Raw genomic sequence first — 25617 nt, forward strand, 5'->3', positions numbered from 1 at the left:
AAGATAACATCAGCAGGCCAGATACCTTGATCGAAACCGATGAAGATATCACCAAGACATGTGGCCGGTCTGTCCGCAAGCGGTCACACGTGCTGTGAGCAAAAGTGCTGAAAATTGTCGAGACTAAAATAGCTCGACTAAACAAATAATTAAAATTAGATATTATCGTATCTGGTCATTTTAAATGTCATTAATTAAATGTCTATAATTTTTACACAGTTCACAATATTTCAGTGTCTTGTTTTTGCTTAAGCAACTTGGACGTTAAGCGTTTAGATATTTTCATCGTTACTCCTGGCATCGACTAAGAATATCTTGCGTTCAAGTATTTTGCTACACTCAATTGTCTCTTATGTCCGATCTGATAGGAATTAAGCTGTCCTGCAAGGTAGTCACTACGGAGATTTTTGCCGTATTTTTAAGCGTAGCCTTCTTGCGAGTAAAGTAGAATTGAAATGGAAAGATGCCCTAAGGCGGCTTCCCGAATGACAGGAGTCTCGGTATTTCCTGACATCTTTTGAATGTATGAAAGTATGAATTCTAGGTCCTATTGCATTATTTTTTTACATCCTGATGAGTATCTTCTAAGAAGAATAATAAGAAATAATAAGGCTTGACATAGTTATTGTCTGCGCTTTTGACATGAATAAAATGGTTTCTCTCATCAATATGATCCTATCGATGCACGCCTCAATTTATGCTATTTGTGCCAGACGTATCCTTGCTTAACGTTCTCTAAAGCTTCTGTGGTAATTTCACACGGTTGTTTCTACCATCCTTCGAAGTTTTTGGAAGGCACGATCTGTGCCGACACTAGCTTCATTATTAGCTGAGCTTCAAATAATATAAAAACAGGCTCTGCACAATGAACATTCATCGAATATATGAGAAAATAATCTTCTGCTACTGATCCTCAATATCTTCCTGTAGAAATCGGTTGTCACTTATTTTCAAGAATGTCTATGATATGCATAAATATACAACACAGTTATTTGAATATTAGAAATACACATAGGCACCATATCCGTCAACGCTACTGGCAGGAACGCCTGTATAATGTATTTTATTTTTTAACATTCGGTTTTTTCTTTAAAAATCACTTTGCCTTTAGGTATTAAAGCTTGCATCCGCTTGAAGTCTAACCGAAGTGCATCTTACTGTAGGGTTTCTTCAATAGGCGTATGGGACGGCACGACAGGCAGGCTGATAATCCTATAACCTTAACAATGCCTTATTTTCATTTATTCCTTAAATTAATATCTGGTCATGGCTATTTGAGATTCGCAATGCATATTTGAGTACTTCTTCACGAATGAAGCAATAAACGTTGCGATTGGCTGGCGTTTTCACTGGTGATGTTGAATGAGCCTCAATTAATTTGAGCGGATCGTAACAAACAGAAAAAGAGGGGTACGCGGCTATCGCTGACAGCCATCGCTAGCGGGATCAGTCATTTTATATTTGTCGCCGGCCGTTTAACGAAACAGGGCGACATGAACCGCTGCTTGACTGACTGAGCACTTATAGCCCCTCACCTTGTAATAAATAACCCTTTAATTAATAAGCATTCGACTAGAGCGGAGCATGACTTCATGGGTGTTTAGCGCCAGCGAATTTTTACGAATCTCCGGTCCACAGTAAACTAACAACTTCGACAAGAACGCTTGCCATCTTCCATTGATGTTTAACGTATAATATACTAGCAAAAATGTGCTTCCACCTAACGAAGCGATTCAGTCGAGAAGCTTTCAAAATTAACTATTTGTATGACTATTATCGTGCAGGTCAAGCTAAAATCGGATGGAACAGAACTCACACTAGTACTTGTTTAGCCCATAATTAACAGACTTAATTAAGACTCACCATATATATATATAGTGAGTATTACTACTATTGCCCGGCGTCTCCTATTCTCTGCTTGACTATCAAATAATACAAGATAACAACTGATTATACAGATCAGTTTAGCACGTAAACTAAGCTTTGATATACTTAGCTAGACTAAATTTCTCTCTAGATCGTAGATCATATTTGTACGATATGGTTTCTTAATTGCCGCAGCCTAACTTTTATCACTTTAGTTGACAGCCATGTATAAACTGCAGCTGGACATGATTATTATCAACCTGTCTATCCCTGAGGAAAATGTAAAACATCAACAGGCGGCTTAAAACACCCCTTACGCGTGTTTCTAGTTGTAATGGGTTGGTGTGTTTCAGACACAGGATGTCCTGTTCGTTGTTTTTCCATTAAGTGCGCGTCGACGGCACTTCCTGGGGTGACCTTCAGTGTCCTTCACCAAGTCCTTTTATACCATTAAGGTCACGTGACGGCCCCTGTACGGCACAATGATGTATGACGCTAAACAGGGCATCTAGCGTAAACATCTACTGTTAAAGAATAGGACAAGGAAGGGAACGCAGACGAGGTGGACGAGTGGGACAATAGACAACTGCGCGCTTCTTTCATACTGTGTCCATTTTACTCGTATGTAACAGAATATGTCCAACAGAATGCATTGCGGACACACAAAGTTACTCTCGTACGCGCACACAAATGCGTTCGATGCTAGACGCTATAAGATGACCAGAACCGCACGTACTATAGTGGGTAGATCGAGTGCGGCCATCTCTACAATATCCATACAGTCATGATAATCGTACGATTCTTTTTGGTAAGCTGTTTACAGATTTCCGTATCGCTGAAGATGAAGTCATATTATTATTAAATGTGATCATTCCGACCGGAGCTCGGAAAGAGGCGAATCTAGATACAACGATTCAGCGGCAATACTGCTATTTTGGTGCACGAGGCCAACGCCTAAAATATACGTTTCGGAATACACGTAGACCGCTCCTGATTAGCGTCGAAATATTCTAGAAAAACCTATTAACTGACTTCTGAGTGGAACATTTATAGGAACATTCAAGTACAAGAAAAAAAAAAAACTCAATTCCAAGCACATATGTGTAAAGTTTGTCTTCACCACATTCCTTCCTTAGCCTCTCTGAATGATTTAACAACTAAAGCAATACACCTTTGTGCAAAAATTAAACAACAATATGTAAGTCTTGCAAGCTATATAAGAGCAATCTAGTTTTTCCAAAATCGATCTTTGTCGGCTCCGTCTAGCAGAACGTCAACATCAGGGGACCATGGAATCACGTTTTCAATAGCACAGCGCTGATTTAGGGGCAGAACTAGACTCTAGTGCCTTATATAAGCAATCTAGCACTTATTTATTGCCATGACGGAATGCACAATGGGTTCCACGTAAAGTAGTGATTTTCACACGATATTGAAGTTCTGAATGCTTGCTGAGAACGCATTTACGTTTAGTTAATTTATGTCCAATTGATAGTATAGCTGCAGTTGGTATCCGCAGTTTCATTGATGGTGCGTTCGTGTAAAGGATCATTGGCCAGGAACGACTGGCTCAGAGTATATTTATATTAAATGTCGCCAATCGGAGTAGATCCTCGGGATATATGATAAGACTGGCACTTTGGTAGCATTTATTCACACAGTAAAAATAGGTTTTCCTTTGTATCGGAGACACTCGTCTGTCGTGTATATAAAATATCTAACAAAAGCGGCAGCTTATTTGTAGCGAAGTTAATTAAACGATTTTGGCTCGACGGCGTACGTAATTGCCTGGGATCAATTTGAGCAATACGAACTAATCAAGCTGTGAGCGTCTCCCCAAACAAATCGCGTTGGTCGGATGCATACAAAGAGAAAAAGCAGCAAAAAAAAACGGCTGAAGGGCCGGCTAGGTCCAGAGCGTTCACGGCAGTGGAAGGGTATTACGTTTACGGAAACGGAAACACTTGTATCGCTGGGACTGGGTAACGATATATAGCGGTTAGGAATGTTCATTTTTATTGGCATTCTGGGTTCGCTTAAAACTATATCAGTGGTATTGGTGCCAATGCCCACCAATTGGGATTGAAAAAGTAACTTAAAATGAAGCTAATCGTACGTAAGAATGTCTCCGTGGGAGATTTATTAGGAAAAGTCAGTTGCCGATGCAAAAAAAAAAAAATTTTCACCAGTGCAATACGGCAACGCTTCACGTCATACTATGCGAAGAAGTATAGTGCGATAGTAGTATACTCTGCTTCGACTATTCAGCATAGGAGTTAATCGACTGAAAAATTCACACTTTCAACAACGTAACAAGCACTAACAATCCACTGACTGGTTCTAAGCCGCTGTCAACGTCAATACTCTGTCAAATGTATCAATGAGGGAATGGCTTTTAGCAAGTGGCATCGTGGACAGCTTTAAATTGAAGGGGAATTGACTTCGTGGCTTACTAGTGCCGAAGCTTTATCATAAAAACAGTTTAGAAGGCGTATGAGATATCGAACGCTATGATGAACAAGTTAAAACTTTCAGCGTTACAAGCCCTATTCAAGCAATGCCCACGTGGCGGTCGTTGAGAAGCCAGCCGTTGTCGGAGTAACAGAGGCTGGACATTAATTACTTTTACTCAGTCTCTAGAGCCTAAGTAGTGGTTAATAGGTCAAGGCCTACATCGAGTGAGATAAAGAATAGGCAAAACGAGCCATTGCCCTTTACCCTTGCTCCTGTAACTGAGCCGGTCGTTAGTTTGGAGCGAGCCGTTGGTGTCGTCTGAAAATGAATAAGACGGGGTAAAGATCACGGGGAGAGCTGGCTGATGCCTTTACTGTATTATGAAGTCATCGCTGTTTACCAAAAGAGAGAATAATTTACATTTTCTGCACTGTAAAATGTTCCAAATGCGCCCAGTAGTGGTAAATTGAAAACTAGGTTAGATTTATGGTAGTTAGTGTAAGATATATGGATTCATCGGTCAGGTAGCACTTCGATAGAGTGCTTTTACTTGCGTTGATGAATTCTATAGTACTAAAACAGCAGACTGCAAAAACATCTAACAGCATAATTATAAATTGTCATTAGTACATTTAATGATCGACTGATACATTTGTTTAAAAACCTCAGGGGGGGGGGGGGTCAGGCAAGCGTAGGCATACCGCAGAGGCAATATGTGTTTCAGCAGCGCCTTTACAAGTCCTAAGTACAGGCATGTACTTTCACGTATCCAGCTATGAGCGTACACTTTTTTCTATTGGTATAGGATCCAAAATGGGCTTATTTTGAGGCTGTTCGTATTAATGTGCCCCCTACTTACACTAGGCATAATAGTCATATAACTAAATAACTTTCAATTTTTTCATTTCAGAAATGCAACGACCCAAATATACGCATCTTGGAAACAAATATGATCAGTCTAGTACCAACTGAGAAATATGTGAGTTTTTTCAATGTTTTCCTTAATTAGTTCGTCGTCGATATATCATAGATAATAAGACCATGTTTTACTGAAATAGATCTAGCACATGTACCATAACTGCGGACTAAGTAAAGTATTTTTCTATAGTCTCCGTTCCAGCTTCTTGTACATAATGGCTTTCCAAGCGTTCCTCGTTAATTATGCGCCATTAAATAATAAATATCAGAGGATAGCAATAAAGAAAATAGAAATCCTCTTTTGAAGACTCAGTCATAAGCGTAGCACCCTCCCTGACATGACGGTGGTATAATTCTACTTCTTATTAATGTGGAGTAGCCTGAGTCGAGGATTTGTTTACGATGTCTATGATCCCTTGTGTCTCGCATGCCTATCCGCTATACTACCGGTAATAACAGAAAATATCCTCCACTGCCTTTATCAAGATTCTGCTTATTATGATAAAGGCTTTTGTCTTGTCAGTGCTTCGACAAAACGGTAGAACATGACGCAGTGATGCAACAGATAATGTTCCTCATTGTAAGGTTGCATACCGTGTGGCTTATCTGTGGAATGCTAGGCATGGGCCATCGAAGGTCTGGCCATACAACCAGGGAAACAATAGCATCGAGAGAAACGCAATCGAGTTTCCCTTTCGTCGCCCTATCTCGACCAAAGTATCCTCCCCAAAAGGCTAGCGATGGCAGAGTCTGTAGAGGAAGCGTGCGGGACCGACACATACACATGCTCACAAATATATATATATAAAATCTTATCTTTTCTGAACTCGAAATAAGAAATAGGGATTCGTGATACGTACGTTATGAATAAGCCGTTTAGTGTGTCGCTTAATGGAAATTATCTGGTATTTTTTTACTTCCATCGCTTTTGTAAAAGCTTCTTTGTGTTTTTCTAGATAACTATATATATATATATATATAATTGTCAATAGAACTAAGTCAATACGCGTTCTCTATCACTAAACCAAGCTTGACTCATTAGTTCAGTTACGAAAATGACATTTGGTTGGAAAGATGCTACATTGTGCCACAAGATTAAAACAATACTTTTCTCCTTGCGCCTCTTTGCGAGAACAATTTAGCCATTGAAAGAAAATGTATATTTTCTTACCTGTCAGGTAGTGATAAATGACAAATAGTCAGGTAAACGGATTCTGCCTTTTAGTTGTATGACTTGGACAAACTTTCGAATTTGCTATCATAGTTAGGAAGGATAACAGTCAAGTACGTACAGGGCATCCATCCACCGTAACTCTGCCGATGAGTGAATAATTTATAGATCTACTGATATATAAAAGGATTTCTTATGCAATCGTAAGGCTTGTTACAATCTGTATAGCTATAGACACAGTTTATCTTGGCAGAACTGTAGTGTTCATAACGTAATTATTTATATATATATATATATATATATATGTATTTGCCGCTGGTCATCACAACATGAAAGGTGTAATAGAAAAAAAAAAATTGGAAAAATTACTATTTAACATTTAAACGTCTTATTTTGTTTAGTGGTATGTCTGAAAATATAATGCCACTTTTTTTTGCTTGCAAAGAAAAGATTGAATAGCAGTAGAGAGAGAGAGAGAGAGAGAGAGACAGAGCGAGACGATGACCTAGTCATCTACGGAAGGTCTACAGTATCATTTTAGTATGGCTACTGCCAGACATTACCACTGATGCCTTTGCAGAAAGCTGAGAGTTTTCTTTTTATAGAGGTTTGAGTCTATCGACCAGCATCCGTAAATCACTATTATTATATAGAGTGTGTTGGCTGCCATTTAGAGTAGCGTCTTGGAACGTATAGTTTGAAAAGCCACTGCAGCGATTGAGGGCGTTCACAAACAATCATCTCTAGAGCATGAAGTCTGCCGGACCCAGTTGATGGGCTTTTTGTGCAAGCAGCTCTTCGACCGTACGCTAAAAGACTAAGAAGCCCGTATGTTACTGTTTCTACATATACACGCCAGGATGAATACCGTCAACCACATATACACAATGCGGATCATATTGTCTTGGTATTATTAATGTTGTTTCATGTTAGAACGAGAAACACAACGATATTGTTCTTCTTCTTGGGCATATCTTGGGGGCAAGAGGCTGACGCGTCCTCTATTTAAAGCGGCGTCTCATTGACAGTTGTTTGAAAAAACTCGAAATCGTCTTGGTGTTATTAAGATTATTTTAATCATAGCTCTTTTTTTTTACTTGATTGGTGAAGAGCTAACACACATAAACTCAGTACGAGTTAATACTGCGAACAGTCATCCTTATTATGTATGAAATAGGTATCTGAGTTTAATTAAAATGCATGTAGGAAGCCTGGCACAAATTTTCATACTACCAGGAACCGTGGTGGACATAGAAAGTGAATAATGAACAAGTCGTATTTCTAAAAATAAACAGTGAGCTAAACCGGCGTATGGGAGAAGACCGAATTCGACAATCAAATATGGAGCCTGCGCCACGGCCCACCCGTCAAACAGACGGTGGTTTTCCGTGTGCCTATAAACGCTTCCTACTGCTTTTCCCATTAGAAAACTTTGTTCGCACGCTCGGAGCAGATGGAACTTTCGAAGGACTGAATTTCTGCGCAGAAATTCGTGGCAACTACGTGTTACCATAACGGTTACGTTTCAAAACGATTGCTTTCCTCACAGAGCGTATTTTAAACGTTGTAAAATGCCACGTACTGGCCCGGTGCATGTATGCTCACATATTTAGTGATTCGCAAGCGAAAATCGCTTGACGCTATGGGATAATCATCGAAGCTCGCAAAATTGATCAATCTTACAGACATCTCCCATCAGCATGTGGAGCAGCACTTCGTACGTCCTTTTTTTCCCGACATAGAACTACCCGAACTAATCCGAAACCCCCCTATTCATGTTCTTCATAAAACATTGCGCTCACACTCTCGAGGTTTGATGCACTTTCTAAACTTTATCTAATTTCTATTCTTTCCCTCACGTAAGCTCATTCAGCTCACGTAAGCTTTCACTACATTAACGACCGCTTCTGCTGCTTTCCGTAGTATTAGTCTATGCATATTGCGCGCAAATAACGGTAACGGACTTTTTTTGGCCCTTAGCAAAGAAAGCACATTATTCAGAAGCCCCTAGACCTTTTTACTATTACAGATATGAAGTTGAAATCGCTTTCAATAGCATTGCGTTAATAGTCGAGTTCTGACGTCTGACGCATTTAGAATCACACTTAGACAGAATGAAGGTAATGTGATAGCGTCAAAGGCTTTTGCTGTGAAGTAATATAGTCGTCACGTATTCGAATTTTGGCGGTACTAGCAGGTACTTATGGAGAAAAAAAGTTGGACATGGGTTCCAAGTGAATAGTGGTTAGTTATGAGTCAGTCGGTCCTAACTGCATGAGCGGCTCTCTATACATATATATATATATATGTATATAGTAATAATAATCATTTTCCTTAGGTCGTCGCTAGTAAGATGGGAGTTCTATGCATACACTTCGTTCTGTATGCAACGAATACTTTTTTCGTCTTTGGAATTAATATCGACCTGTCGCTATATATATATATATATATATATATATATATATATATATATATATATATATTTATGTATATATATATATATATTTATTGCACCGATCCAAATGGTGGCCGATATATAATTCTTTTACGCCACTAGTAAGCGTGCACGTTATTTGGCTGGCTTCGCATAAAGCATGTATAGTTGAAAGACATTCTTTCGTTGCAGCCCTCCACACGTAGAACAGCAGAATAGGACTGGTCTATTCGATACTGTAAGGCTCACACATTCTACTACGATGCTACCCTCGTCTATTGAATTGTCCATTAATTACAATCGTTGTTGACACTGATCAGCGTGGAGTTAAGCGACGAAACTTACTCAGTTCGATGATGTAGCCGTGTAGTGAGGTCGTACTTCATAAGAGCTCCTGTAAATCAAAGGATTATTTTATTAGCGAACGCTCGCATCAGGGAGTTTTCGAACACAAGGGAATTTCCGTGAGCGGCCAATGCTTAAGTCAATTAACGCCTGCCGGGGTATTGCCGCACCAACTCGTAAAACGCAACATAGACGTAACCTTGAGGCTTGTCCGCTATTACTGACACGGCTGGAAATAGATTTTTCGCTTGGGCGTTGTTCTTTAGAGTAAAATAGCTTAAATTGTGGATTCTGTTTATGACAAATTGTGATGACGGAAAATATGAACTAAAAAGTCTATTTCTGATGTCACGCCTTGATATTCGCAGGTACACCTAGAAACTTTCCGTTGTTTCTCGTGGTATAGTCATTATATAGATAGATGGATGGATGGATGGAGCAGCCAAGTTACAGTTATCCCTATTAGAAATATGAATTTTTCCTTTTTGAAAAGAAGATTTTAGGACAATTAATGACTTTGCTTATGGTGTAATCTAAATTTCAGTTACACTATGTCGTAAAGTCGTGTTCGACGTATAAAATAAAACGCACAATGACAAACACTAGAGTCATTGTACTTGGCTTATTCGTTTATAGCACGGATTTATCCGAAGGTAGCCTTAGTACTACTGAAATTGTTTGTCATCCGTTTGTACAGGTTGTCGACATGCTATTTGCCCTACTACGACATTTCAACTGGAAAAAGTTCACCTTAATTTTCGAGGAAACGGAAAGCCGTCCTCTCCAAACAAAGTTGAAGGATCGAGTAGCTGCTGAAGGCAAAGCGTTCGAGATGAAGGAAGCGTACTACGTGCGACCTGGAAATGCTAAATGCGTCACCGTTTTGGTTAACCTACGGGAATGTGACCACCACTACCTTTCTGAACTCATCCATCAGACAAAAGATAACACCCGCAGTAAGTGTGGCGAAAATATTATCTATTTCAACACTTCCATACAGTCTAACTTTTTGGAGAAAGAAGCTTCCTCTTGAAGTTACTCTCGACAGGCGCCAAGCAGTGGTTCATTAAAAAAATTAATTACTTACTAATGTTCGCTACCACGGTATAATTTAGCTGGATAGTCACTGTATGATGGAAACTACGAAGCATAACTATTCTTCTCACCTTTTCGTCAATGCACTAGTGAATCAATGCGAGTTCGTTACATAAGCATCCCTTTCTTTCGACTGTTCAGAACCAACGAGAGCTAATTGCGGGATTCAGCCTACATCGCACGCTCGAATGCTTCACACCTCAATGGAACCCCTTTTTCTTTAGGTTGCAATTTACCACATTCAAAAAAAAAAAAAGTGATTCGATTTGTACTAAGGAAAAATACATGCATGACGAGCATTATTTATCTTGAAAATGGCACAAGACTGTTTCGACTATCGCAAAACCATTTCAGTATATAGAAACGATTATTATACAAGGCCCCTTAAATGGGACCTAGAATAGTTCAAAGTGGAATAGAAAACACTTGTTACATTAGCCTGGCTTACTAGATGTCTGTAGATGCCCTGAGTACATCGTTAGTGCATAGTTTATCTATATGAACATAGTACATACAGAAAAAATACTTACGTAAAACAATTAAATTGTTTCGCTCCGTTTGTAAGCATGTCCTGACGATATTTCGTAAATGCGCCGTTAACGGGTCAAACTAATTTCTTTAGGAAGTGGAAAGGGTGCACAGCTCTTTTCAGGACGAGGTATTATTAAACGCATTCTATACCTCTGCTACTGGCTTCGTTCTCAGTTGTGGGCAGGCGTCCCGCAGTCAACGGAGTCGCATGATCATGTGTACGCCATTGATAACAGGAACGATAAGGGATCGATTAGAGATAATAAGATATATTTTCATTGCTATAGTATTCAAAGTGGTATGATTCTCGAAATCTACAAGTCCAAATCATTTACGTGTCTGATAGACGCAAAGGAGCTTTAATGAAAAAGTTAAGGTTGTACCGCATGCAAAGTTCAATGAGAAGGTTCACCCATGGTTAGGCCGGTATTGGAGTTAGAGGGAATAGGTTATTTTGGACAGCAAAGGCTGACATTAAACATGTGGTCCCAATTATGCAGTCTCATCTCTAATATTTTTGATCAAGTCCAGAGCGTATAGAAGCCCATTAACAGTTTGATACCTCATGATGGGTATGATAATAAATTTATATCGCCTTAAACATAACACTGACTATGATATTAAACAATTCAAATAGTTCAATAAACATATTTAGAGTACAAGTACCGGACATATAATAAGACGTATTTTTATTCTGAGCTAAAAAGGAAAAAGCTCTTTTATGTTCGGATGTTGCTGACGCTAAAGAAGCTATACAGACTGCTTGATAACCCAGATTAAGGACCTCCATTGAAACCAGAGAGAAATTAGGTTTAATGTTTTACTAGGAATGAACCCTAGAAATAAAAATTTGGTATTTTATTCTCCAAGGAATTGAAATTACTTTATGATTAAATTAATAGTGATTCTGAAGTAGCCTGTTTCGTTGGCCGGCTTAGGAACTACCATTTACTTTTGTGTTTTTCTTTCATTTTTGATACTCGTACCTATTTATTCTGGGTTTTCTACAGCGAGTTTACATCTGTGGCAATAGCGTCAGTTCTACAATATCCTAGAATATCTCAGCAATAATCTGTGACGGCTGTAACAAAAATAGTCAATTTTTTTTTAGAAAGATGCGCAAAAGCTCAAGGCTGATTCGAAAAATAGAAGTATAGAATTTTTGTAAAGGTAAATTTTTATATTATTAGATTTCCCAGATAGTCAAAGATACTTCTGGAAATACGCCAGGCAAACAGAAGATTGCGCCCTTTCATCACGTTTGAACGACGACAATGGGAAGTATAGGTCTATGTATCCATGAAGCTCCCTTAGAATTTTACATTTTCCATAGCGTTACCGCGATCAAGATTTCATACAGTGTTATTTCTCGTTATCAGTTGGTCTATTCCTCATGGAGCAGCCTTCCTGTCCTGCAAAAGGGGAACGCTCTTTCGGTTTTGCTGGAGCTGTGTTTATTTTGCGTTTGCTGCTATATCAGTAGCCGGTAGTGAAGGTGTCTGATACGGATTATAATGCCATCATTGAACCTTATCAGATTCGGCCTTTGAGAATTAACCAAATATCTTACCAGTAAACCGATGATCCGAATTCACATTTATGTTTCCTGTATTTCCTTAACTATCCGGGACACGCTAAATATTTCTCATGCGTGTCAACTGGATGCATTAAAAAGCCACGACACTTTAGTTGTATTACATTTTGAAAATGCGCGGGGTTCTTACATGAGATATAACTCAAAGCGGAAACTGTCTAATTTGCGTAAACGTAATCAGCTGATTGTCTGACACCCGTTATATATAACACTTGCAATAGACGAATGGCAAAATAGAAAAAGTTCAATAATTTAATCAAACTTCTATCAGTTGTTTCATAATCACACTATCTACTTCTTCTATGTCATCGTTTCTTTCAGTTTACGTCTTCATGGGTGATGTCGCGAACCTTTCCCGATTTGTTTTTGGTCTCGCAGCGAGGGGTTTGACAAAGCATGGCGAGTACAAGGTTATCTATATTACGACGGATCACTCACTCAACGAAAAAGGATTTAACGACGAATATAAGCAACTTTCATCTAATACAGATTGGGCCCGGTATGCGCGACAGCTGCTGTATTTACGATAACTGCATGTAGAAACAGGCTGACTTTTGTTAGTGCTGTGTGTTTTTCGTTCGCATAAATTCGATCTAAATTATTGTTATCGTGTAGGCGTCACCGTCAGCTACCAATTGTTAGTTATTGATTTAAAAACAGTGAGATGTCGCGCACTTGAGCCAGCAATGAATAACTTACTACCTCGGATTTTAGTTACAGCGGTAGACGTCCGACGCTTTTGTCCGCTACACATGCGGAGCCACAGAGAAATCGAGCCAAACTCTAGTACGAGAAAAAGCAAATGGTAAAAACGATGCATTAAGCAGTTCCTTTGTGTTGGCTCCTAAGCGGAAAAACGAGGAAATGACCAGGCAACTGGTACATATCGAACATTGTGCCTGAGAATTTCTCCGTTTAGGGTAAAGCGCAGAAGCGGGTTAGGAGTTGGCGCGCTCATTTGAGTCAAAAATATTTACTACTTCGTTTATTTGCCACTTCATAAATGGACTCCATGGAAAACTAAGCTGGGGAGATGGGATGTAAGTGGATAGTTGTTTAACTTCAGGGTTTGGTATCCTATGCCAACCAGTAGCGTTAAACAATGCATCTGCAATCCCTCTCAACGCTAAACATTCGAATAGTACCACAGTCTCAACCGGATTCAAGTACAATATAAACTGGTAAAGAGAATAACATACATTGCGCTGGAGGGACCTTCTTTTACGCTGGTAGAATTGTATATTGGGAAAGGTGACCGTCGGATTTGCTTGAGCAAACTTTCGATTCCAAAGACCCTTAAGATGTCTTATTGACCTTTGTAGACTGGCTTTATCGGTGCAGTTCCATATCAGAATGTTGTCACTACAGGCTGAACACAACAGTTAGAAATTCGTTGAAAAGTGAATTTCTAGAATGAGCTGACACACATCAAACTATACCTCTTTGTAGAGATGTTATCAAAAGACATTTTCGATGACGCGTAGGGGATACAGCATTATAACCATTCTAAAGTGAGCGATTTGTTTTAAAAAACCTTTTGGATCCTTGTATCCGCTCGCTGTCCAGTTTTCATAGATAGCCCGTAAATGTCATCACGTTTTGTACTTAAAAATATTCGAAATATAGCTCCCGTGTTCACTGCAGAATATCGAAACTGAGTTTCGTCTGAGAACGGATAATAAGCTAAACAAATGAATCTTGATGATATGATGTTCCAAAGTGATCTTCTACCGTAACGGACGTGCACGGAATAGGCTCCCACTTAAATCATCACCGAAACTAAAAACGACCGCCTTGAGTACACTGGTATAGTGACGATACTGGCCATTTGTTAAAGACTGAGTCTAACAAATGAATAAGTTCAATGGGTGTGAATGTGTCACAGGTCCGGTTATAATATGGGAGCGGAGCATACATTGGCGATCCTTCCTAGGAGTCCACGCGGAGAGATTGAAGGTGACACGTTCGAGAAGCTAGTAAGAAGTTATAACAAGCAAGCACCGTTCTATCTTCATTCGCCGTCATCCTTCGGGGCTAAGGTGTGCTAATGAGTTGTTTCATACTATACAGCAGACGTCCCCTTAACTCCACAAATAAAAGAAGTACATTACATAATATTACAAGGATATACAGTACTTACGATACATTGATTTACCACACTGTGTCTGCTTCTCACTTGATAACGATAAGATGTCATTGTGCGCATTTTAAGATTCATCCAAGTTCCGACAAAGGCTTATACAGACACTGCTGAACAGATTCTATTTGAACTATCTGTTTAGTTTCGGAACCAAACATAACCCTCTGTCTAACAGAGATGATTACTTGCAAAGTGATTGCCATCTTTTTACGAAGCGTCACATATCCTTTAGTCGATATTACATTCATTGATACTTTCATTAATTTTCAGTGAACACAGAAATAGAGCTATTTAATGGCTACTATTAAAATGAGATTCGGTGTAAAACTAACTATAATTTGTGATCTCCTACCATTTGTGCTACAATCTTTCGATCGACCGATTGATTTCAGTTTATCTCTATCTATGCCTACTATCTATACGATGCATTGATGACCTGGGCTAATGCGGTGACGGAACTTCGCGCTGCTGGCAGGACTGACTGGAATAAAGGAAAGGTCGTCGCGGGTCACATCCGGAACAAATCTGGAATTCCCAGTACGAACAACTTAACTTGTTAATTAAAAAATAGCTATTCAGCATTTTTAAGTTTGTGTCATTTCTGCTTCTCTTTTTAACATGATCTACTACTAGTGATTATTATAGAATGACTTGAGGTAGCAACTTCTTAGACCGGGCTACCCGTCTGCTGCAAGTGCTTAAGCTCGGAATGCACTACGGTCGTGGCGGCTGGCCTTTTCATAAAAGATGCTTCCCATTTATCTACTTATCAGGAGCGGTTGATATCTGCTACCTGCAGTTACTATGCGAAAATATATAGAAGAGAAATCACTGCTCGCATGAAGTACGATAGCTCACTATCCAAAGGTTAAGTTATGTTAGATTCTACCTTGTGCCAAATAGCTGCGGCACCGGCAGGCAGTCGCAACCAGGTTTAAATTTTAATAGCCGCTAAATATTACGTACGCTATTTTTATTTCTGCTTTAGGTCTAACGGGCATTAAGTTACTACTGGAAGGAGATGGCACCGTAGTGGGTGAATACGAGTTGCTCAGCTTCAAAAAGCCATTGGAACCTGACAGGCAAATGGGAACCTTCGACGTCATTGGCAGGTTCTGTCTGTGTAGGATGAGTCGCTTAGTAACTTTCATTGTCACCTTTAAGTACTCCAATTTACTGCTCTAATGTTCTTTTTTCTTCAAAAGGGCTAACAATCCATGGACGATCCAAGAAGGCCATTAAAACGATCGGGCTGCGTTGTCTTATTTAACAGCGAACAATCATTTTACATGGAATGTCTACATTACGTCGCAGACCTGCAATGGCAAGGCTTTTCTTTACCCTACAACTTGTGTAATCGTTTTCTTCTGACCGTTTTGTTCAGCTTACACAGTGCAGCCTTGTCCTTGGGTCTCAATAATGGGTATCTCGAATAACAAAAAATCGTATTTGTTACCCACTTTTTATCGAAGTAGAAAAAAATAGGCCCAAATTTACATAACTGAGAGTAGAGTGCTACTAGAGAGTGACTTGCTTCAATTAAAAAAAATGGCGCGCTCGATTGGAAAGATGTATTCCACTCAACACTTCGCGTTCGGTAAGGATCCTCACGTGCTACTTTTGGCGAAGCGTAGCCCTTGGATAAGTGTATATTTTGGCCATAAAGTTACCGCTGTATGTACTAAATTACTTCGGTACAGTGTTAACGTCTGCAAACGATTCACTCTTATCTTACCCTAAATACCCGTCTTTGAAGCTCAAAGCCACCATGAAAACAGTTGATGGAACAACAAACACACTGTCCAGTGGTAGGTGGCAATTGGTTATCAGCAAAAGAACCATAAAATTGGTCAACCGATTACGAAAGATCCAATAATGCCTTTGCTATAACCGAGAGCAAGCAAAAGTTTATAATTCAAACATATAACGCCCGCAGGCGTATATGATAGCTTATTTCATAGGTGCCTTCTTCAACTGAGTAATAATAAAAGTGCTCTACATATATTGCTCCTTAGCTTCCAGGTGAAAAATGGGGAAGTACTATTGAACATGCCCACAAATCCATTTGGGGACGAGATTGTTTTGGATGAACCTAGCTGCGGATTCGATGGAATGCGTTGCCCGTCAGAAACGAGTGAGTGTTTAAGGCATTAAGACCTCGTGATAATCTAGTCCACTTGAGTGTCATCGGCATGAAACGGCCGTAGATGTACGAGCAAGTAAAGTTAATTCGGAAATGTTTTTGTCTCGATTAAGCGGGGACCTGAACTCTTATGGCTTTCATCAATCTGCACACAGCCCAGATGAGCCTAATATCTTCAACTTCTAATAAACTGTTCTCACTGCAAAAATGACTAGTTTATTGTTTCGAGAGGCAATACGAATATCTTAAATACGGGTAAATTTAGCCAGAGTGGAATTGATCTCTTCTTTAATAAAGTGGGGCGAGCAAATGCATTGCGTAAACTCCACAGTAATCAAGTTAGAAATATACACGGATGATAAAGATATACGTGCCTGTAAATAGTTTATGTGAGAAAAATATCATGCAGCAAGGTTTGCAAGACCTTTGGATCAAAAGACTTAAAAATGACCCGTTGTTATGTGCGCCACTCTGCATGTCGAGCGTAGAAATAAAATCCAAAAAATATTACAAAGTGACGTAAATTCTGCATCTTAGAACGCAATTAACGATTGAGTCGTCGTCGTCGTCGTCACCATGGTTACCTCTTTGAACGATTATTTATGAAAAATTCAAACTCGTGGCGGGCATTGTGCACCGCGCGATACAAGGTTCCGATTCGATTCTGCGAACTTAAGAGATCCTAGTTTACTTTGCCGAACTGTTTCGCATTGATGTGGCACTAATAATCGAAGTGGAGTATGTAGGCAGATGGTACGCATATGCGCCTGACTCCTTTTTGAGTCCTTAAACTACATAGTATACAAGTAGGACAACAATTACCTAATTCTGTTAAGTCAAAAAATGGCTACAACTTAATTTTAAGATTATGTCGATATTAAAAATATTTTTTTCAACATGCTGTGTCCATTGAATATACAATTATTTATAGAATAAAAAATCGTAAACATTAATTAGATTTGTCCAGTGCTACCTTATCTGAAAATTTCGAGGTAGAATACACTAGTGTAATATGTGCTTAGTAAAAAATATTAGGTCGACTATTATTATTTTGTTTGTATTTTGGTCCGTTCTTAACTATCCGGACAATAACCTGTTAACGCTGCGTAGAAAATCTCGTTTGATGTCCATAATATGTAACACGCTATATATGTATATAAAGTTTTTACCGTTTTCACGATAAATTTATACTTGTTTTTTAGTAATAGTAATTTATAATTTCATTTCTGTGACAGATGGTACATATTAAAATGTGCTTATTTTCACTATATATATATATATATGGAGATGCGACTAATGTGGAAGACAAGATGACAAAATTACATCATTTTGAGTTGACAGACGGACTGCCTTTGTCTGAACTACTTACTTTTAACTGAATTAGTTATATTTTGAAACTTTTAAAAAGGATCGTCAATATATTTGCGTAAAAACTAACATCAGTGCTATAAATTTAATAAAAATCTAGCTTAGATTACACTGATTTTAAGTAATTTAGAGATGATTAATTTACAGAGAAAAGCATGGAGAAAGTTGCTTACCATCATCGAGCTCGGAAGCAGAGCTAAAAGACGTTTTTGGCAAAATCCTTGTTATCCTTGTTACAATAGAAGCAATTGCAGAATCAACACTTCGTTTAGATTTTGTGCTACATACCAGAGACAATTACTCAGCTTTGAAGCCTAAAGTTCCGATAGGCAGAATATCATTATACCAATTATGATGGTTTCAGCTCCGACTGACAAATACGATTAAGCGTATTATACCGTGAATACCCGCACTGCTAAAACGCTTTAAAAGAGCACTGAAAGCCGATGAAAATTAAAGAAGAAAGTTCGGAATCCTTTGTTTTAAGGCTGATAAAAGAACAGTGTCCGTTTGAGTGTCAACTAACCATGTTGCTCAAAAGTTACTCGGAAGACTAATCGTAGCTTGGGTAAAATTGATTCGAGTACCCGCTGATTTTTGTTTCATCCTATCGACAATAAGGGTGTGCCTGCTGTAGACGGAGAACGTCTAAAGATTGAGGTTATTCGGTCTCCGGAGCCACTAACCGAATCTACTGCTTCTGCCTACTTTTTGTTCTATCTGGTGCTGTGCACTATTGGGGGAAGAAGAATTAGCTGTTTGTCTATACGATCAACTGCCGTCGTCGTGCGTATACCTCGCCCACGCTTCGTATAAACATGCTTCATATTCCATTTGGTCAAGCCTTAGCTGCATTTAGGCCTTCTAGGCGAATCATTGGCGATTTAGCGGGATTCCGTGAGACGAAAACGTCACTTGGAGATTCCGCACGATTCTCCGGAGGACACAATAGAAGACTCCCCTCTCTAGATACAAGACACACAAAACGAGTCTGCGTGCTAAGTCAAACGAACAGAACCCCTACGCTGACTGTGATAGGAAATGTATCAGCTGGTAGTATTGATTTGGAGGAAGGGCACAACATAGTAACGGGCCGTGGACCGTAAAACCATTGCTGAACTAAAAACATATCAGGACCTACTTAAAATCCGGCGAGAGATAACAAAACTACATATTTACGCCGAGGAGAGAAGTAAAAAATCTACATGGCTTGATATAAGAACAGAAATATTGGAACACAACTTGAGCAGGGCTTACAATAGCAGTATGATACTTCTCTTTAGTCCTGCAGATTTATTCGAGCTTTAGAAGCAAATACATGTGCGTATTATTTTAAGCAAACATATACTATCTGAAAAAATTTCCCATGCAGCTATATAGCTTATCCATTGTCTTGAAAATAACGCGATGCCCGTGAGCCCCGTATCGACAATTCATGTCTTCAGCTAATTACACTCACACGGGAATGGGGGCGGTCTTTGCGGGTAAAGTACGGATCTGAGACCCTATTCCTTGCAGCACTGGAAACGGAATCTACGGTGACGACAATAATAGTCCTTGCAATTATCTGGTTGACGAGCAATGAGATTAACCCAGTTGAGTAATAATACATAGACCATTGTATGTACTTATAAATCAAACGAATTTACGTTCTGTTACATATGTATTGCACGTGTTCTCAATACTACCATAGGGAATACCATAAAAAAATATACTAAAGCATAGACTTTAACTTGTGGCAATGCTGAATGTATAAATAATGCACCGATTTATATCTGGGTCGGGAATCAGGAAACGATACGCGACGTTGGCTAGAATATTAGCAAGTAACAATCTTCCTCTCTGACAACCGGAGACAGCGCTGGGGCAACTGTCCCTCATATTTTTGGCCAGTCCTATATTCCCAGCATTAATGTTTTACAACACCGGTCCTACTTACAGCCGTTCCAAGAGCCTTAAGGTAGGATCACTCGGGCGGTGTGGTATTTTAACGCAACCTTTAATTTGAAATATATAGAGAAAAGTAAATCGTTGCAACCAAGATTGGCACGGCATACCACTGAATCAAATTTAATTAATGCGATCCTTATTTAAAGGGTAAGAACACAAGTTGGTTTGATTTAAAAAAGATCGGAAGTGGAGCAGATGACGCCAGTTCGATAAGAACTCATGACTTTAAGGCAGGCAACTTGTTCCCTAATAGATGTACACTACCCATTTGACTGGAACAGACAGTCAAACGACGACTGGTCGGTCCTACTCCTACACTCATATAAGAAGTTCAACAGAAGTTGGTGGGATCAGTTAACGTTATGGCCGTAATTGCTGTGTCCTTCGAATTCTGAAATAGCACCGCTACTGCAAAGCGATGCGTTCGCTTAGGGCGCAACAAGATTTTTATTAGTGACAAGCAAGGTCTCTACAATTGGCCATTCACAGCGACAGAATGCGAGGTTGACCACCGTAAAAACCGATCAAATTCGTGGCCGGTGAGATGGAAACCCAAGGAAATTAAGTGTGAAGCGGTTTCTAATTTTAGGGAACCGCTACACTTACTCTTTGGTATTGATCGAAAACTACTGATATTTAAAACTGCTCATCAAAATTCTTCAGATTGAAAAAGTAACTATTCAAGTTAGCAGATATTATTTGGCCAGCTTATATTTTATATTCTTTTGATATTTTTTTAAACTGCACTAACTAGACTGAGGATGCTAATTATGCGTAGTCTGTTTCTTCAAGTCCGCGTATGTGGATAGCACTATAACATTCGCTATTCTTTTTCAGACCTAATCCGCAAATGGGTGGCCGGTGCATTCTGTGCTATCTTAAGCGTTGTTGCCCTTGTGACTACTTTTATCTACCGGAACTGGCAGTATGAACAGGAAATTGCCGGACTTTTGTGGATGATTGATCGTCGTGATCTCACTCCATGCCAAAACACAGCTATTTCAGCTGTTAGTAAGGTTAGTATTGAATGAAAAAGAAACGTAACAAGCGTTCACTATTTCAAAAGGCGGCATTTCCTTGCATAAAAGAAATCCGATGAGCGCCAGGAGACTGCAGTCGAGACCCCAAGGCTCGTAGCGTTGTAGGGGCAGGTGTAGCAATAATGCTCTGACACAAAGTACAATTTACGAAGGTCGTTGCAGAGCCGCTAGAAAACGTAGGGCGAAATATTGAAGGATAAAGCAGTGGGCCGTTGGAAAGCATTTGTTAAAAGAAAAAATAATAAGATTACAGGCTCATCTCGCAGTGAGCCAGCTTACAGCCGAGTCGGGCATGCACTGTATTTTAGGCCAGTTGTGGATAGAATCAACTTTATAAAGCATTTATGTTATATGAGATCAGGTTCTGGTTAAGGCTACGATTGCTTCTCTCGCTCACCACAGATGAGTTTAGCTAGCCTGAATTCCGGGAATTCGTTACATCTGTTATCGGGCTCGCTGGACGTTTGCAACTATCGTGGCGCTCTGGTAGTCATCAAGAAACTTCAACTTAAAAGCAGAGGAGCAGGGGACATACCTCGAAGAGTTAAGAAGGAAATGAAGTTAATGCGTGAACTCCATCAGCATAATGTGAACCCCTTCATTGGAGCGTTAGTATTTGCATGATCAACTTGGCCACTCTGGGCAGTTAGAATTCAGTTTGAGGCTCCCTTATCATCACTGTAAACTGAAAGTATAAACCTGTAAAATCTGGAAAACTTATATTGTATAATCATTTTCAACAACGACACATGGACAGGATCCCAAGCACTTAAAATGAAATTAAAATCGTTTAAAAAGTTACAATTAATAAGGATGTACGTTTCGAACCAACAATGGAAACGTGTGTCGTATTAAAGTCCAACTTAAATCAACTACATTAGAACAAGTTAGCACTTTAGCCAAGTTCTTTTTGCTTTTTGGTGTGCCGCTAAGCAAACGTAGCTTCAAGAATCAGCCAACCAGTCAAAGGACAACAAGACGTAGTAGATCAATATTGCAATGATATCCACAAATTTCCAAAGATAGTCGCATAAATTAAAATTGGCGCTTGTATCTGCATCTGTATTACACTGCGACACTGAGATAGAATCGTATTTACTGCAAAAATGTGTTTCATTTTTAACTAGAGAACATTAAAAAGTTACCTAAGCACCACACGGCTATATATGAATTTCACACAAAAAAAATATTCTCGAAATATTTCTCATTTACTTCAGGTAAACCGTGTTGAAAGACGAAAAACGTTTTTTGTGCAAAAAAAAATGAATATTTGAAAGGAAAGTTTGAATCTTTTGTGGCGTAGATATGTTTACGTTCTTGTATTCTGTATGTATGTATTCTGATCGTGAAATTTTGAACGGCAGCTTTGTGAGAGAGCCAAACGAAATTGTGGTGTGCACCGAGTTCTGCTCGAAAGGAAGCCTACAGGATATTTTGGAGGATGACGATGTCAAACTCGACAATATGTTTATTGCCTCCCTAGTCATGGACCTAGTCAAGGGTAAGAAACAGAACATTTTGCTATAAAGAGAGGCAAGCAATTTTGTATAAAAGAGCATGTTATGAGCCGAATTGAGACATTGTGCAGTACAGTTCTTAGTATTAATGAATTATTTAGAAAACTGATTATAAATTGAAATAACTTTACCAAAGATCAAATTCGGGATCGACTTGAGACAATCCTGTAACACGGTCACTTTATACTACACTATTAAATCTATCGCACTGTTACGCAGAACGCGTCAGAAAATGTATGGGCACTTGAAACTGACATGACGGATCTCTGTGTTTCCCTGCAACGAAGCTAAAATTATGAGAAAAAGATAACTGCAGTCCAATTTGAAACACAAGTATGTTTTGTTGTTGTCAAACTAAGGGTTTTAGTTGAGCTGGCTTGTTCTGTTGGTGGTAAAATAAAAGCGTCAGCAACGCTCAAATACATTGAGCTTTGAAGACGCATTACTGTCAAATTGTTGTTGCTATCAAATGCTGCTATAATTCAGAAGTGCTGTAAATATGGATACATGGGTCTGCTCGACAATTGCACAACTACGAGACATGTTCGAGATTCGTAACGATGTGCACGAGGGCAGATCAGGGCGAGCTCGACTTTTTCGCGTGGAGAAAATCATAGCATATATCGTCAAAGATCACGTAACGCTTTGGGATGAAATTTAAACGTGTGTTCACGAGCCTCATCGGAGACCTTGTCATGAAGTACGCAGCCAATCGAGACTCGTCTTCAGAAATGTATCGATGCTGAAGGCCACCAGTTGAAATGTCCAGCGTTTAAAACGTTCTGTTTGACCAAAAAGCATACTTAATTTTAGAATCGGATTATAATCTTTTTTTCCGTAAGTTCAACTTTTTAGTTTGGAAAATTAAGTTTCTATGACCGTGCAAAAATATATATATACTTCTTTTAACGTGTCCTATATAAAATGCTAAATTATAGTATATTGTCTCTAGCTGTTACAATAGATATTTTATCTGCTCAATAGCATAGAGTCGACTTGGGTTTTTATGTCGAAAGAAAGGATAGATAACATATTTCAATGATAAGTAGTAAGTAGTATAATCGTCGTCGCAGTTATTTTTATCTGTAAAACCAATGCGAGCCATTTATATGATTGAGTAGTAACATAGCCACCATTAAATCAATGTATGTCATAATTAACAGGAATTGAATACCTCCACCAGAGCTCGATTCGCGTTCACGGTAATCTTAAGTCTACGAACTGTCTCATAACAAACAAGTGGACCCTGCAATTATCCGACTTCGGACTTCACGAACTTCGCTTCACCACCGATCAGTTGATCCGATATGACGACGAGATGCAGTATTACAGAAGTACGTATCTCCAAGGCAATATAACCAAACATTGATCCGGCGTATTTTCGCTCCGTATTATTTAACTCTCAGTGGTCAGATACTAGAATTTGTGCTATGTAGCACCACACAGAGACAACATCGAAGACAATGCGAAACGGATCCAGACTCGTGATCGGTGTAAATGATTTTATCCAGTTTAATATTGCTTCGACACTGCTATTTCGGAATCACAATTTGTCTGACCTGCGACCGGCGGCTAAATTCGTCGTTATATCCCATCCGGTAGCAAATAACTCACCGCTATCGAAAGTGCGATGATCCACTTTGACGCGTTTCATAACCCACACAGGCGCGATGGTTTTGTTTAACATCATATAGTAATCATAATAAGACGGATAATTCCGATATCGTTCTCCTCCACAAGCAACTACTTGGGGGTCAGCACAGACCAAAGATGTCTCCGACAGCCGCACTAAACTCCTTTTTCCATATAGAGCTTCCACTAATATGAATCCGAATCTGATCATTATAATTTAATTAAATAAAATAGTATGCCGCAGTAGAGCACGGTACGATTATCAATTAGTGCATCCCCAAAAAAGTGTAGCTCGTGGTAGAAATTGGGTGGATGGCAGTTTGCGATAGGTGCCCACATGGGATGGCCGAGAATTCGGGACAGTTATCCACTCGCCAATAATGTTATGCTGATTCAAACTGGGTCGTATAAAAGGATGCCGACACTGGCCGCCATTTTCGACCCAGTTTACCACTGATAATAGGCGCGTGAACATAATTACAATAATGCATTATTCATTCCTGTCACAGGCATCCAGCCATCGTTCTCACGTCTACTGTCGATGCGTCATCTAAGCGACTGCCGGGCCTTACACCTTGTGAAATTAGTAGACCCCCTAAAAATTAATTCGCTAGAACTTGATTAGTCGATGATCCACGTTGTGGTGAATTTATTCCCAGGATTCTCATATTTTTCTATAAGTCTATATATATATAAACTGACGGAATGTATATGATACAGGGGCCATCGCGTTAATTTGCAGGAGTAAAATGAAGCACCTCCTTCAAGGGCTATAGCCATGTATGAAGACGTAAACATAAAAAAATGTTAGCTACAGCTTGTGTATGTATTTTCAGCTTTCGATAGTCTTCGGATATCAGAAATCGACTGAGAAAAGGCTAACATATACACATTTCATGTAGGTCTTTTGTGGCGTTCTCCAGAGCAGCTGCGCGCCCGTGCTAAAAATATTTATGTCTCGCCATGTCAAAAGGATGATGTGTATTCTTTTGCCATCATCTTACACGAGATAATGAGTCGACAAGGCGCTTGGGGAAGTTACAACATGGAGCCGAAAGAAATCGTAGCAAAGGTAAATCGTTATGTTGAGGTGTAGAATCGTAAATAACGAGCTATTATTAGAAAAGTATCACCATTGGCGGTGCTGAAAGTACTTATGAAATAGATAGCTGCTAGCCTATGACATGAACTTTGGCCTTAAAGAATTTCTTTGCTCAAGATAGATAATTATTTTTGGTAGGGGGTGGGCGTGTCAGGATCGATTTGAAAACGTATTGGTACAGTTAAAGACTGCGTATACATATCGGAGTCAGAATGGTCAATGTGAACAAAGAAGTCATAAAACAAACAAAATTTAGACGTTGTGTAGCCGGACTAAATCAACCTTCATTCAATGTGAACGCGCTCTATTGGTTTCGA

General features: G+C 39.3%; 1 protein-coding gene and 2 long non-coding RNA genes across 13 annotated transcripts in view; 1 reads left to right on the forward strand and 2 right to left on the reverse strand.

The window, feature by feature from the left end:
• Positions 1 to 25617, forward strand: part of LOC111252055 (receptor-type guanylate cyclase Gyc76C-like) — a 70612-nt gene that overhangs the window by 36837 nt on the left and 8158 nt on the right. For all 11 annotated transcript variants that reach the window (XM_086991504.1, XM_022809410.2, XM_086991506.1 and 8 more), the window contains 12 exons: positions 5231 to 5299; positions 9886 to 10144; positions 12730 to 12907; positions 14294 to 14447; positions 14941 to 15085; positions 15537 to 15660; positions 16564 to 16682; positions 20847 to 21025; positions 21452 to 21657; positions 22414 to 22550; positions 23730 to 23900; positions 25101 to 25270. In XM_086991504.1, coding sequence (XP_086847630.1) covers positions 5231 to 5299; positions 9886 to 10144; positions 12730 to 12907; positions 14294 to 14447; positions 14941 to 15085; positions 15537 to 15660; positions 16564 to 16682; positions 20847 to 21025; positions 21452 to 21657; positions 22414 to 22550; positions 23730 to 23900; positions 25101 to 25270 — 1911 coding nt within the window. The remainder of the gene's footprint in view (positions 1 to 5230; positions 5300 to 9885; positions 10145 to 12729; positions 12908 to 14293; positions 14448 to 14940; positions 15086 to 15536; positions 15661 to 16563; positions 16683 to 20846; positions 21026 to 21451; positions 21658 to 22413; positions 22551 to 23729; positions 23901 to 25100; positions 25271 to 25617) is intronic.
• LOC147755141 (uncharacterized) lies at positions 31 to 12736 on the reverse strand. The gene is made up of 3 exons (XR_015329332.1): positions 10814 to 12736; positions 9189 to 9237; positions 31 to 137 (listed from the first exon to the last, which is right to left on the reverse strand). It is a non-coding gene; the product is annotated as an uncharacterized LOC147755141 (long non-coding RNA).
• On the reverse strand, positions 22883 to 23881 carry LOC111252056 (uncharacterized). The gene is made up of 2 exons (XR_002674086.2): positions 23741 to 23881; positions 22883 to 23348 (listed from the first exon to the last, which is right to left on the reverse strand). It is a non-coding gene; the product is annotated as an uncharacterized LOC111252056 (long non-coding RNA).

This window comes from Varroa destructor, unplaced genomic scaffold, assembly GCF_002443255.2.
Source record: "Varroa destructor unplaced genomic scaffold, Vdes_3.0 BEIS01000005.1, whole genome shotgun sequence".
NCBI classification, from domain to species: Eukaryota; Metazoa; Arthropoda; class Arachnida; order Mesostigmata; family Varroidae; genus Varroa; species Varroa destructor.